The 13,503-nt window shown below is 51.4% G+C and overlaps 1 protein-coding gene across 1 annotated transcript; it reads right to left on the minus strand.

Annotated features, from left to right (window-relative positions):
* Positions 1-228: 228 nt before the first annotated feature.
* Positions 229-7,431, minus strand: LOC122371435 (skin secretory protein xP2-like). Its single transcript, XM_043347767.1, has 2 exons — positions 7,380-7,431; positions 229-2,019 (listed from the first exon to the last, which is right to left on the minus strand). Exons 1-2 carry the CDS (start codon positions 7,392-7,394, stop codon positions 913-915), a joined length of 1,122 nt encoding a protein of 373 aa, XP_043203702.1. The 5' UTR covers positions 7,395-7,431; the 3' UTR covers positions 229-912.
* Positions 7,432-13,503: the final 6,072 nt, after the last annotated feature.

Here is a 13,503-nt window from a genome sequence, read left to right on the forward strand (position 1 = left end):
GTTATGGTTAATTTTTAAGCTGTTAACACTATTTCTGAACTGCGTGCACTGCTGACGTTGCTGGCATGCCGACACTGCTGTACTACAACCCTACATTAAAATGGACTGATATTTTTTTAGACTTCTGGCCTGAACGTGGTGGTGAAAAAGCAATTTGTCTCAACTGCACACAATGTGCATTGTGTGGTCACTGATTGTGATCGTGTGATCGTTCTCATACTCCAAGAATATGCTGCATTAATAATATATTCATTTTACTTCACCATAGAGCACACAGTCGTAAAAATCGCGATAAAAATGTGCGTCCTAGCCTAAGGTATACGAACTAACTACGCATCAGAAAATACACAGTCTTATTTGAGCAATAAACGCATTCTACCAGCGCGGGTAGATTCACGAACGGTATCTGAGTAATAATGTACCGGTACTCAAATGTCCAGCGGCCAGTCCAGACACAGACACCATGTGATGACTGATGACGCAGTGATGACGTCAGAGCTCCCCCCAGAGACTGCCGCCGCGCCGCCGGATCTTGGACGGTCACACAAGGTCAACTGGCACTGGCCATTCAGGACGATACATGGAACAACAGTGAGCATTGGACAATACGAGACACCGGTTGACAACGCTGATTGAGCGGGCGGCAATGGGTCGCGCTCAGCTCTGATTAGAACATAAATCAAACACACAAAAACGCAACAAATCACAATATGATCACATGTAGAACGCCACAAACGTAAATTATTCTTTACTACGTCTATCACAGCATATCATAATACACGGCCACTCAAGGATTCATTCGCAAAGCGTAAATAAATATAATAAATAAGTCCCAAAGTGAAAACCACAGGATCCCGACTTGAAATATCCAACAATTCATTAATCCATGAATCCGATCTGAGGCCGTTTCTTTTAGTGACTGATTTCGTAGGCGCCGAGCGCGCAGGCGCAGGCAGAGGGCAGCTTGAAGGTCTCAATGGCGAACGGCGAGTAGTGATCGTACTCGTCGTACACCAGGAACCGGTGTACCACCGACTTCTGCAGACAGGTGGACTCGTAGCAGCTGGGCACCAGCGGGCACGGCTCCCCGGCCGCCGAGCACTCCTCCAGGCGCGCCGTCTGCGTGAACGTGTAGTCGTGCACCTGGACGTTGTTGACGATGATCCTCCACTTGCCGTCAGTGTCCTGGGCGCGCAGCGGCCTCACGTAGCTGGTGGCGCTGCTACAGAGGTAGGTCTCCTCCTCCAGGCTCTGCAGACGGTCCACGGAGCTGGCTGTGTCGGCCAGCACGTCCTGGTACTGCAGCACGAAGGTGTTGTAGTGCAGCGCGATGGCCTTGGCAATCCGGTGGGTCGGGTACTCGGAGTCCTCCAGGCACCAGGCCTTGGTGGTGTTCTCAGAACAGGCGGGCGGCGCCGGCTTGTGCGCCTTGCCGTAAGACGGCTGAGGGTGTCCGTAAGACGGCTTGGCGTGCCCGTACGCAGGCTGGTGTCCGTATGCGGGCTGTTGATGTCCGTAAGCGGGCTGGTGATGTCCGTACGCCGGCTGGTGGTGGCCGTAGGACGGCTGGTGGTGTCCGTACGCCGGCTGGCGGTGGCCGTACGCGGGCTGGTGGTAGCTGGTGGGCTGCTCGTAGGTGGCAGGCTCTTCAGCAGCAGGCTCAGAAGCAGCAGGCGCTTCCACTACGGGCTCTTCGGCAGCCACCTTGGCAGCGGGCTCTTCGGCGGCCGCCTCCTCAACGACAGGCTCTTCAACGACGGCTTTAACAGGTGCTTCAGCGGCGGCTTCAGCAGGGGCTTCCTCCACCGCTGGCTCTTCCACCACAGGCTCCTCTACCGCAGGTTCTTCGGCAGGCGCTTCGGCAGCGGCTTCTTCCACTGAAGCAGCCTCCTCCGCGGCCGGCGCAGCATCCTCCACCAGCTCCAGAGTCGGGCCGGCTGCCGTCGGGGCGGGCGTGTACGACACCGGGGCCGGCACCGGCTTGTCGCCGGCGGCCACAGCCGCCAGCAGCACGAACAACTGGGCAAACAAAAGCATACAGTCACCGGCGGGAACAACGAGGCACATAGCAGTACAGAATCACCGGCAGGAACAACTGGACACAGCAGCACAGTCGCTGCCGCCAGCAGCGCGAACAACCGGACACACAATAGCACAGTCACCGGCACCGCATGATAAATGTCAAATGATCGACCAGTCAGTCTATGATTGAGTTCTGAGGCGTTCAAAAAATAGCAACGCGTTGAAAAATAGCGTGTCCACGTCCAGCGTCATGACACGTCAGTGCTACATTTGACTGGTGTCGAACCATATGGCCAAATATTAGGCAAGACTGTACGCAGCTTCTAGACATTGTAATGTGGCGTATTTTTATACAGTTTAAAAAGTAATTGGATAAAGTGAGCAAATATGAAGTAAGTCAAAACTATCAGCACCCAGGACTAACTATTTAGGTACTAATTGGTCCAATATTATTTATCAATGCCACGTCTCTTTGCTTCTGTTTGGCTACAATGAACTTTTAACAAAGTACAAACAACAGGCTCATGACAAACCGACCATTGTTGTTGTTTATTGGGGCTTAAGGGCGCGCCGACTACAAGGTCATTTTGCGCCCATAACTATATACAAGTAAAGCAAGTGTGTCACGAGAAAACCGACGTAATAAAAGGCTTAAAAAAGCCTAAAAGCTGGTTAAAAAGAGCAAAGAAGGGTAAAATACTCCAAGCGTATCGTAAAAGACAGCTGACTAGGCGTAAGGACTAGATTAGTATAGACGTATGGACTAGTTGGTTTGGTATCAGATCGAGTAGATTACTTGGAATTTGATTGAACGGATAAAGGAAAAGATGTTGCCAGATAAAACCCAGGGTGACTCGTCACCCAGCAAGTGGCGGACGGTGATATCCGGAGCGATGCGGCCCAGGTAGCGAGTCCGGTCCGGTTCCAAGCGTCGACAAGATAAAAGCACGTGGGCGACGGTGAGAGGCACGGCGCACCCGCCGCAAACGGGCTGCTCATCTCCGCGGAGAAGGTGGCCATGCGTCGCATACGTATGACCGATGCGGAGCCTGCATAAAATCACTTCGTTTGACCTGTTGTCTTGCGAGCAAGACCTCCAATGCTCCAGAGTCGGCTTCACCTCTCGGAGCTTCCTGCCTCCACGCAGGCGCCACTCTGCCTGCCACTCCGTTAGAATAAAAGATCGTACAGCAGGGTAAAAATCACGCGCCGGCAATGGCAACCAACGAGTGCAGGGTGCTGCAGCAGCACGCCTTGCAGCCGCGTCTGCCAGCTCATTGCCATGAACGCCAACGTGACTGGGAATCCAGCAGAACTGAACAGATTTACCCGATTGTTCTACTGACTGAAGCCGAGCTAAAATGTCTTGAACGATCGGGTCGGCTGGATTAAAACTCCGCAGGGCCAACAGGCTGCTTAGGGAGTCCGATAAAATCAAGTAAAAAGGTCCGTCCGATACCTCAATAAAACACAAAGCCTTCTCGATGGCAACAAGTTCCGATGAAAACACCGAGGCGAAAGATGGCAACGAAAATGAACGGGTATCGTCGCCAGCGACGAAAGAACAGCCCGCTCCCTCAGGTGTTTTAGAGCCGTCTGTGAATACAGGAATAAAACCATCGTAAGAGGCAAGGTGTTCCAAGGCTCGGACTCGTGCCTCTGCAGGCAGCAACTTGCCCTTTGGAACTGCAGAAAGCGAAAGATCCACCTGTGGACTGACACTTTTCCACGGTGGAGGGGGCGCAGCCCAGGTACGACGAACGTTACGCAATGCTATGTCAGCTATTGAAAACAGTTCTTTCATGCGCACTCCGAACGAGGGTCGTAACCTTCCGTTACATCGGGTGGCATGCCGTGAAAAAACGTATGGGTACGTCGGGTGCATAGGAAATTGGCGCAGTTTCAGCGCGTACCGCATACCCAACATCTGACGGCGGAGTGAAAGTGGCGGTTCATGCGCCTCAGCAAGAATGCTGCTCCTGGGCGAGGTGCGGAATGCTCCGGTGGCTACTCGGAGTGCTGCATGATGGACTGTATCCAGGACCCTCTTGCTAGATTCACTCGCTGAATCGTAGACAAAAGAAGCGTAATCTAGCTTCGATCGTACAATAGATCGATATAGAAGAAGAAGGGTCCTGCGGTCCGCACCATAAGATGTGCGGGCGACACATTTTAAAACGTTCAGGGATTTAAAACATCGTTCCCGAAGCGTTCTAAAATGTTCTTTATACGTTAAACGACTGTCAAAAAAGATCCCAAGAAACTTCGCCACCGGACGAGTAGGAATCACCTGTCCATAGAGCTGGATTCCCAAGGGAAGGTCGCCGCAGCGGCGGCGGCAAAAGTGCATAGCGACGGTCTTCGTTGTTGAAAAACGAAGACCGTTGTCACGACTCCATCTCTCCAACCGCGTCACTGCAAGCTGCAGCTGTCTGGCCATATGCCGAGCGCTTGAAGCGGCAAACCAAATGGCAAAATCATCCACGAAGAGCGATCTACCGATCGAGACCGGCAGATCATCAGCGATGTCATTAATCGCCACTGCAAAGAGAGCCACACTAAGCACCCCGCCCTGGGGAACTCCGTTCTCTTGAGTAAAACTGCTCGAAAGACTACTGCCAACTCGGACTTTGAATCGACGACCCGATAAAAAGTTCTTAATAAAGAGGCCCATCCGGCCGCGTATGCCGTACTTGTGTACTTTGGAAAGTATTCTGTGTCGTAACACTGTATCATAGGCCGCCTCAATATCAAAGAACAGTGCTCCAAGGTGCTTCTTTTCAGTAAAACAGGTGCGTATCTCGGTGTCGAGGGCTAAAATGTGGTCAACAGGGCTGCGGTGCTTTCTAAAACCGCACTGGGCGTTTGTAAAAACACCGTGATGTTCCAAAAACCAGCTAAGGCGCACATTGACCATCTTCTCCATCAGCTTTGAAAGCGATGATGTGAGAGAGATGGGCCGATAGTGGAGAGGGTCATGTCCCGACTTGCCAGCCTTCAAAATAGGAATGATAGTGGCTTCCCGCCAGGTCTCAGGGAAAGTGCCAGTCTCCCAAAGCGAATTGAAAGTTGCTAGCAGCGCCTCGAGGGCAACTGCTGGGAGATGACGGAGCATGTCGTTGTGGACAGCATCCGGACCTTCTGAGACGCTGCGCAACGAGCTGATGGCAGACGTGAGCTCAGCCATAGAGAAAGGCTCATTGTACATCGAATTTTCAGCTGTGCTGAAGTCCACGGCGGCTGGTGCAGGTCGTGAGGACGGCTCTCCTCGGCAGCGCTGATAGAGTGCACGGCCTATCGTCTCTGCGACGTGTAAAGGGTGGGATATGTCCGTGTTGTTCACTCTTAAAACCGGAAGCGGAACAGAGCTGAACCGGCCTTCAATGCGCTTCATGCGTGCCCATATCTGAGTCGTAGGAGTAAAACGGTTTAAGGAACTCACGTACGTGCGCCATGAAACAGCCTTTGCCTCTTTTAAAACGCGACGGGCAAAAGCCCGCGCTTTCTTAAAAGCGATGAGGTTCTCAGTAGTACTACTCCGGTCAAACTTTCTAAAAGCGCGCTTCCTGGCACGAATCGCATCTCCGCATTCCTTGGTCCACCACGGGACCGGAGGACGACGAGGCTGACTCGACGTCTTGGGTATGCACCCGTTTGCGGAGTCAATGAGTAAACATGTAAAATCCTCTGTAGACATCACAGAGGCGTCGGCTCTGGATAAAACCGTGGCCTCTACGGCGGCCTGGAATTCGCCCCAGTCGGCCTTCCGAACATTCCACCTAGGTGGACGGTTGCCTGACACTGGGGACTCCTGGTGCTCCAGCCACACTGGGAAGTGGTCGCTCCCGAGTGGGTCATCATGGACGGACCAGGTAAGAAGCTGAGCTAGCCGCGGACTGACTAAGCTCAGGTCCAGAGCCGATGTTTGACCGGAGGGTGTTGTAAAATGGGTGCGCTGTCCTGTATTTAAAATACACAGCGCCTCATCGCGGATAAAAGATTCTAAAAGTCGACCACGAGTGCCAGTCGTGTCGCATCCCCACGCCAGGCTATGGGCATTAAAATCGCCGACTACCAGGACCGGAGGTGGAAGCTCATCGACAAGCCGATGCAGCTCAACCACCGGGAGCGCTATACCTGGTGGTAGGTATAAAGAGCACACTGTCAGTTCCCGGTGGTTGAAATCAACTCTGGCGGCCACCGCCTGCAGGGGAGTCTGCAGCGGCACCTGGCGAGCAGGTACGCTGTGGTGAACCGCCAGAAGCACACCTCCATGGGCAATGGTAGGGGTGTCCAGGTCTCTTCTAAAAACAGAGTAGCCCTTGATGGCAAAGGTAACGTTTGGCGCTAGCTTGGTCTCCTGGAGACCTAAAACAAGGGGTGTGCGCCAACGGATTAGAGACTGTAGGTCCTGGTAGTTGGCCCGGAGGCCTCTACAGTTCCACTGTAGAATAAAAGGCGTGGTTAAAAAGGCGCAAAAAGGGCGCGTATAACATGAGGCAAAGGCGCACACAGATACCTGACTGACCACAAAAAAGGTAAAAAGCACCGAGAGAAATGCACCTGGTAAAAAAGCGCAATAGCGCGAAAAAGATAAAAGGATAAAAGAGGAAATGACTAGACTGAAAGACTAGACTAGGTCCTCTAACTCCGAGGAGGCGCTCCCCCCGTAGCGGATACGGGGGTGCCCTGAGCCCTCTCGGTGAAGCCTCCCTTCAGCAGAGGCAGATCGGGCATGGCTCGGGCCCGGCTGGGGCCTTTTCGACCGGGGGGCGTCGCCCTCCGAAGGTGACCAGCTCGGGGGCGTCTGCCGCTTGGCGAGGCGCCCTGGAGCCGCGGAGGGCTGTTGCCGCCCCGACGGGGATGTCGAGGCGGCGGCCTGTGTCCTCGACACAGGCGTCTCTGGCAGCGGCGGTGGTGGCCGCCGCTGCGGAGGTGGAGGAGGCGGCGGGGGACCCATGATGGGCCGAGTCCCCGCCTCAGGTGTCTCCGGGGTGTCAGCGGCGACAGCCGCATTGGCACTCCCGGAGGCGGAGTCGGCAGACGAGGCTTCCTTAGCCTCGAGGGCCTTCTGGACGAGGCGAGCCCTCCTCGCCTCACGTGCCCTTCTCTCCTCCTCCCCCCGCCGCAGAGCCTCCTGCACCGCCGTAGACGGTCGGGGGCGGGGCGGGGTGGGTGGCGCCTTACCCTGCGCCGGGGGGCGCCGACCACCCTGTCGGCGCTGGACGACGGTCCAATCGTCTCCATTACCGTTCGCGGCTGGAGCGGGACTGGGTGGACCCCACACTGACTCTTAATCGGTTTTGACAAACCGACCAAAAACGCGTGCCAGTTCAATACAGTCGCTGACAACTCACCGTGACTCTGAGCATCCCTGGACCGCGGCACTGTCGACTGGCGTCGAGCAACTGATGACCGTCCTACGGCCGGGCCGGCTTTTATAGTGAGCGGGACGGAAACTGACGACCAAGGACCCGCGCGGTAATGTTACGAGGACGGACCGCGGCGCGGTGGATAAATTCGAATCCGTATAGACGGTATAGTCAATAAAACATGTAAAAACATTTATGCCTGACGCCCAGTCAGCGGCCACGCCACGCACTGCGTTCGCGTGAGATTCACTTCTGGTGCTAGGTTCCTGTGCATGTTTGCATTCTCACCATTCGGCAGTTACGCTCTTGTGCGTGAATGTAGTTTCCTAATGTTATTCTGGCAGTCAATCTGTGCTAAAGCTGAAGTGACTAGTGACTGAGTAATGCTAAGTTCCGATCAAGTGCGGCATTTTTATACCTCGGCGGGTGAGGCTGAAATAAGGAAAGCTTTTAGAGCAGTTGAAAACATGACGGTCACGGTATTATCGTAAACTCGGGGAACGTTTCAAGAATGGGTGAAGGATAAGAGAAGACAACGCCTACCTACATGTGTTGTTGCTACATCAGACATTTCGGAAAATGGATACTTTGGACGGATTAAGGATGAGACCGGGTCGATATGTGTTTTGGAATGAATGATAAACAAAAGATTTCTCATAACGGCAGCAGCCGCACCAATTCTTGATCACAAGTCGGCGGAGTCGCGAATGCCTGGCATGGTATGCTGCACCGCAACGCAGTGTACTGCGGTACACTCTACCCCGCCAGGCATCTGCCGGGTAGACTGCAACGGCGAACAAGAGAGGAACTGCAGAGCATACGGCAGACGGGAGTGAGGCTGCGTGAGACGGAATCAGAACTCAGTGACTTTCGAAATCGCTTATGTTTGTGTTTCAAAAATTAAACTTCTTTGAGACATATTGAGATAGTAACTATCGGTTTTCAAACGTATGTTTTCAGATTTCAGACAACCGACAAGCATTACAATTCCACATCAAAAGGTTTGGCTCTTCACGCTCCAAGTTAATATCTGGAGCAAGGATGAATGAAACTGAGTGGTTTTTTTTTTTTGCAGTAGTCTGAAGCCTGCCCTATTTGTTGGCTTTTGGATTTATCATTTTTTTAAAGGTTTGTCATTTCTTTAGGTACTTTAATTTTCACCAGGTGCTGCGCGTAGTTTCAAGAGACCGATGCATTTATGTTTTTTGAAGTTTGGCAGGCGTGAATGAAACTAAAAAATGGGGAAGTGCCTTTACAAGGTTTTATTAAATTTAAATGGTATGATAGAGTGGCATCGCACTCCAAAAGCCCTCTCACATCATCACCTACACATGTGTTTTACAAATATGTTCTTGAAAAAAATGTTCTTCACCATCATCTGCATTGATGATTATTATAGGTATTTGGCTATCGCTCAGACTAGGTCACTGGTCAGATATCACAAATCTAGCTGCATATCCACCTAATAAGCAGTTTTTTATCCGCCGCCCTAATTGCGGTGGTCCTCAGACATCACCTGCCAACCCCTTCCCTGCCGCAGGACATTGGACGACCCACAGCCAGGACTGCCCAGCGACCACCGTCTGCCGCTGCCACCCTTCAGCTCCCCCCCCCCTCCCCACTCGACGCTCCGTCTGCCCACAGACTCCCACGGTCCATTACCACATTCCAGCGATCGATCAGTATTGGGCGGCCCAGCCAACCGCGCACGGGAAGGGGTCGATATGCAGTCCGTGATTACTCAGACTCACGGCTGTAGTCGTCACTGGGCGGTAGCAGCGTCCGCCGGCGTCACGCCCGTGACCAGCGACCGTCACAGTCCGTGACGAGAGGTCACCGGCGGACCCACAGTAGTGTCCTCGGCCACCCAGCGCACGGGCTGCATTACGGCTCCGCGCCGCGCCGCTCGTCCTGTTCATTACGCAGTCCATCAGACGACACAGCGGCGGCGGCGGCGGCGGCATTGACGTTCGGTCATTTGCCGGCCCAATTTGTGTCCGGCCGTGTTCAGTGATGCGCGCTGGACAAGGCCGCCGGGGAGGCCGCAGGTCGCGTCATCAGGAGGGAGGCGCGGTGGGCAAGGACGTCCGATGGCCGCCGGAGCCGCCCGAGGGCGCGCGCGGCCCGGGGACAAAGGATGGGAGCGCCCCTGGCTCCGGCCGACCGCAGACGGCGGGCTGCAGGGGAGCCGCAAACAAAAACCACCGGGTACCGATTGGGACACACCCGACCATAGGGTTTTTGAAGTGCGGAGAATGCCGGCTATAGCAGAGTTCTCGACCGGGAAAAGAATCTCCTTAGGAACGAATACTTTGCATCAGTGTGGTTAAATTCATTTTACGTTAGGGGGAGGATGTAAAAAAAGACCGAAAAGGATGTCGTTATTTACATAAAACTTACTTCGACCATTTTTAAGCACTGTTTTTATATATATGTCACTAGACAATGATGTAGAAATATTAAATGCTGATAAAACTTTGAAGGCATTCTGATATTCGGGATGTTAAATGAGGTTTTAAAGTCGGTTCATATATTTGAACATTTTGGTTACCTATTCGAATGGTTGTCTTGGCGTGTTGTGAGAGTTTGCGAGGTTTGTGTTTCTCTTGCTCCTAGACGTTTGGGTTTGAGGTTATTATTATGAGTCGTGACTGCCGTATGGATGTTTTGATTTACATTTTTAGGATGTCATTATACTTTTCGTTATGGGTGGATTTCCCCGCAACATTACAATCTTGGACACACTGCTTTGCATGGGGAAAGAGAGGGTTGCAACTGGAAGAATTTCCCGACTCGAGCCACTATGCTTCGCAAAAGTTTCCAGCATTGTGTTTCTTCGAATGATATTGACGGAGAGAAGATCAATATTCTAATCAGTGGTAAATGGAAATTGACTCAACTTCTAGGCAATGCTGTGGAGTCGGAGTCGGAGAAGGTGAGAGTTGACAGTTTAAGTCGGCGGAGTCGCCAAAATCTTTCCCACTCTGTTTCCAAAATCGGAGTCGACATTTATCTCCTCTAATTTGTGCTCTAAGTTGCTTGTCGGAAAGTCTTACTCTCCTTGGCCGTTCCAGGGCCTAATCTTACCAATGCCGTGAATAGGATTTGGCAGCACTGGCCGAAGTTACCGGCAATAATATAGAATGTTCTCTTTTTATTCGTGCCCAACTAATACCGCCGAATGTGTTTGATGGGGGTGCACGTCAGAATAGCTAGTGACATTTGAGCTAGTGACTTTTCAGCTAGTGCAAAGCAGCTAGTGCCTCAAAACAGCTAGTGACAAAATCGCTAGCGTCAAAATACCTAGTGAAGCAAAATAGCTAGTGCTTCAAAACAGCTAGTGACAAAATCACTAGAGTCGAAATAGCTAGTGAAGCAAAATAGCTAGTGGATCAAAATAGCTAGTGGCAGAATGGCTTGAGTCAAATGAAAAAAATCCCTCTACTGAGATGGTAGGAAAGACATCGCGGAGGGCCCTAGGTTGGCCAAATTCAAAGTCAAGTATACACGTGCGTTGTCGTAAATGACTTAGTTTCGTAGATTTTCGGTAGGTACCTATGTTGCCAAAGGTTTTTCCCAGAAGACGTAAACGCCCCTCTGAGACCACTTGCGCCCCTCTAAAGCACCGCGCACAACCACGTTAATCTTGCATATTTGACTGAAACTGAAAGTTACTGGTCAGATTTTGAAAGTACCTTCGAGCATCCATGCATTCTTCTTCACCAATTCGTCAAGCATCTGATCGGTCGCAAAAGTATGATTCGGTCATTAGGTCGTACTTACAACTGCTTCTCCTAGCCTAACAATTCTTTTTTTGTGGCGTTTGGATTCCTGCTCTAGTAACCGGTTCTGGTGCATAGCCTTCGAGCCTTCTTCTTTTCCTTTGAAGCCTTAAAGAAATGTTCGCGCGTTTTGGCGCCATGGCCTGCACCTCAATGCCAATGTTCATGTCACAATCTTCTTAAAGGACCCGTCGGCAAAGAATTCACACTAGCTGCTCGCACTTCGTAGGCACTAGCTATTTTGCTTCATTAGCTATTTTGACGCTAGCGATTATAGCACTAGCTGTTTTGAAGTACTAGCTATTTTGTTTCACTGGCTATTTTGACGCTAGCGATTTTGTCGCTAGCTGTTTTGAGGCACTAGCTGATCTGTACTAGCTCAAAAGTCACTAGCTCAAATGTCACTAGCTGTTTTGACGTGGACCCGTTTGATGGTGCGAATGATTATGAATGTTGCCTGAATGAATGGATAAATGATTGTTGAATAGTTATGAATGTTACCAAATGCCGTGAATGCGCATTTACGGCATTTGGTAAGATTGGGCCCAGGGCAGACCTTGTTGAAGGCTGAAGCTAAAGCCCTGCTCGTGCTCCAGAGGATTGGGGGAGTGTGAAAGACAGAACACGGGGGCTACGCTGGTACCTATCCGCTATTGCAGTGGTGCCTTTTGGAATGCGCAAAGGCATGCAAAAGTAAAATCAAGAGCATCACAGACATATTTACTGTGAACGGATATTCAGAGAATGCAAGACCCGGATTCTGCATTGGATTCGGAAGAGTCTATTTTTTTTTAAAGCCAGAGTAGCGGTCGGAGTCTCGAAAAACCGTCCAATCGATAACCCCTACAGGCTACAGCTGAGATAGTGTCACGATAAACTGAGACTGAGCAGAGAGAAGCGCAAACCAACAGTGTCTTTGTCTTTAGTCCTCGCCGGCACAGGGAGTCCCCAGGTCATTTTGGGTCATCCTATACATAGATCATCTGATAGACGGTAGACATATTTTTTGACAAAACGGTAGTAGACGCCACCCCAGAAAGCCAACAATTTAGTCTCATATTGGCAGGCGGTTGAAAAAAAAAATAGTCGCTTCCTACAAACGTCTTGTACCGCGCTCAATACATCAAAGTCAAAGGGCAATACAATTCATTTAATTCATTATTCTTCAGCTGCAATTTGAATTCGCACACTTTTACTGGGCGAGGGCGTTCATACGATAGCTCATTGTGTGGAGTTTATTGCAGATATTGAATACTCCTTTATGTCTTCTATGGGCCTCCTAAAATTTTCAATGTTTTTTTTACGATTCAAGTTAACATATTGGAAGGAGCGATTTATCAAATTATCATACACGTATGCATTTCTGAACTGCGACCAGAATCTCAAACTGCGCCGGCCGTTTCAAATCAAAACCGTCAGAGCCATGAAGGTGTTCAGAGGCATACACATATATAAAATATCCGTGGCCACTGATCAGATCAGCCAGCCGAATGCCCATGGTGAGAGGGACGGACGTCAGTTCCCGGTGCCAGCCCATGGCAGCACTCGATCAGACATGTGCTCGCTTCTCACGGTACCCTCAAACTCATGGTTGTATGACGTATTACTTCCCGGCCTGATTGTGCCATGGAGTGTCGAAACTGGCGCATCCACCGATCATGACGTCATATTTACGTTATTTATCAGCTGCATATGAGGGATAAGCCAACTGCGGACATAGAAGGATCGAGAGGATCTAGAAAGACGGTCTCAGACTCTGCGGGTCAAAATTAGGTGCTTGCTGCGGGTGAGGCATACTCCCAACCCCTTTAGATCCGCCAGTGACTTCCGAACGTCATAAGAACGCCACATGGGAGGCCGGAGGGGGCTACGCCTCCTCGCACTTTTTCGTTACTATGGATATTTTTACAATTTCCTTATATAAGAAATGGCGTTGTGTTTCGTTCCGCTAAATAATCACCGTCCATCATCAACCCTATCAGACATCCATTGGATATTCATCCAAATCCAATTTCATTGGATTCCATTCGACACAAACCTCAGCGAATAATTACCAGCGCCACAGTCATTTCTCAAACCGCCAATCAGCAGTGACAATGACGGCGGCCCCCCTGAGCATTACGCAGAGCTCAGGATCCATTCACATGCCACTCAATACCCGGCCGTGACGGCGCACCGGCGATCAGCCCGTAGTCGAGGAGCGATGCGCAGTCGGAGGGGGGGGGGGATTACACTCATGGTCACCGATCGGGGGTAATTGCCCCCCCCCCCCGCCCGGTCCCATAGATACGGTCCGTCGCCGCCCGGCCCTCCTGGTGGACACACCG

The sequence above is a fragment of the Amphibalanus amphitrite genome, unplaced genomic scaffold (genome assembly GCF_019059575.1).
Source record: "Amphibalanus amphitrite isolate SeventyFive unplaced genomic scaffold, NRLGWU_Aamphi_draft 001244F_arrow, whole genome shotgun sequence".
In the NCBI taxonomy this organism is placed as follows: domain Eukaryota; kingdom Metazoa; phylum Arthropoda; class Thecostraca; order Balanomorpha; family Balanidae; genus Amphibalanus; species Amphibalanus amphitrite.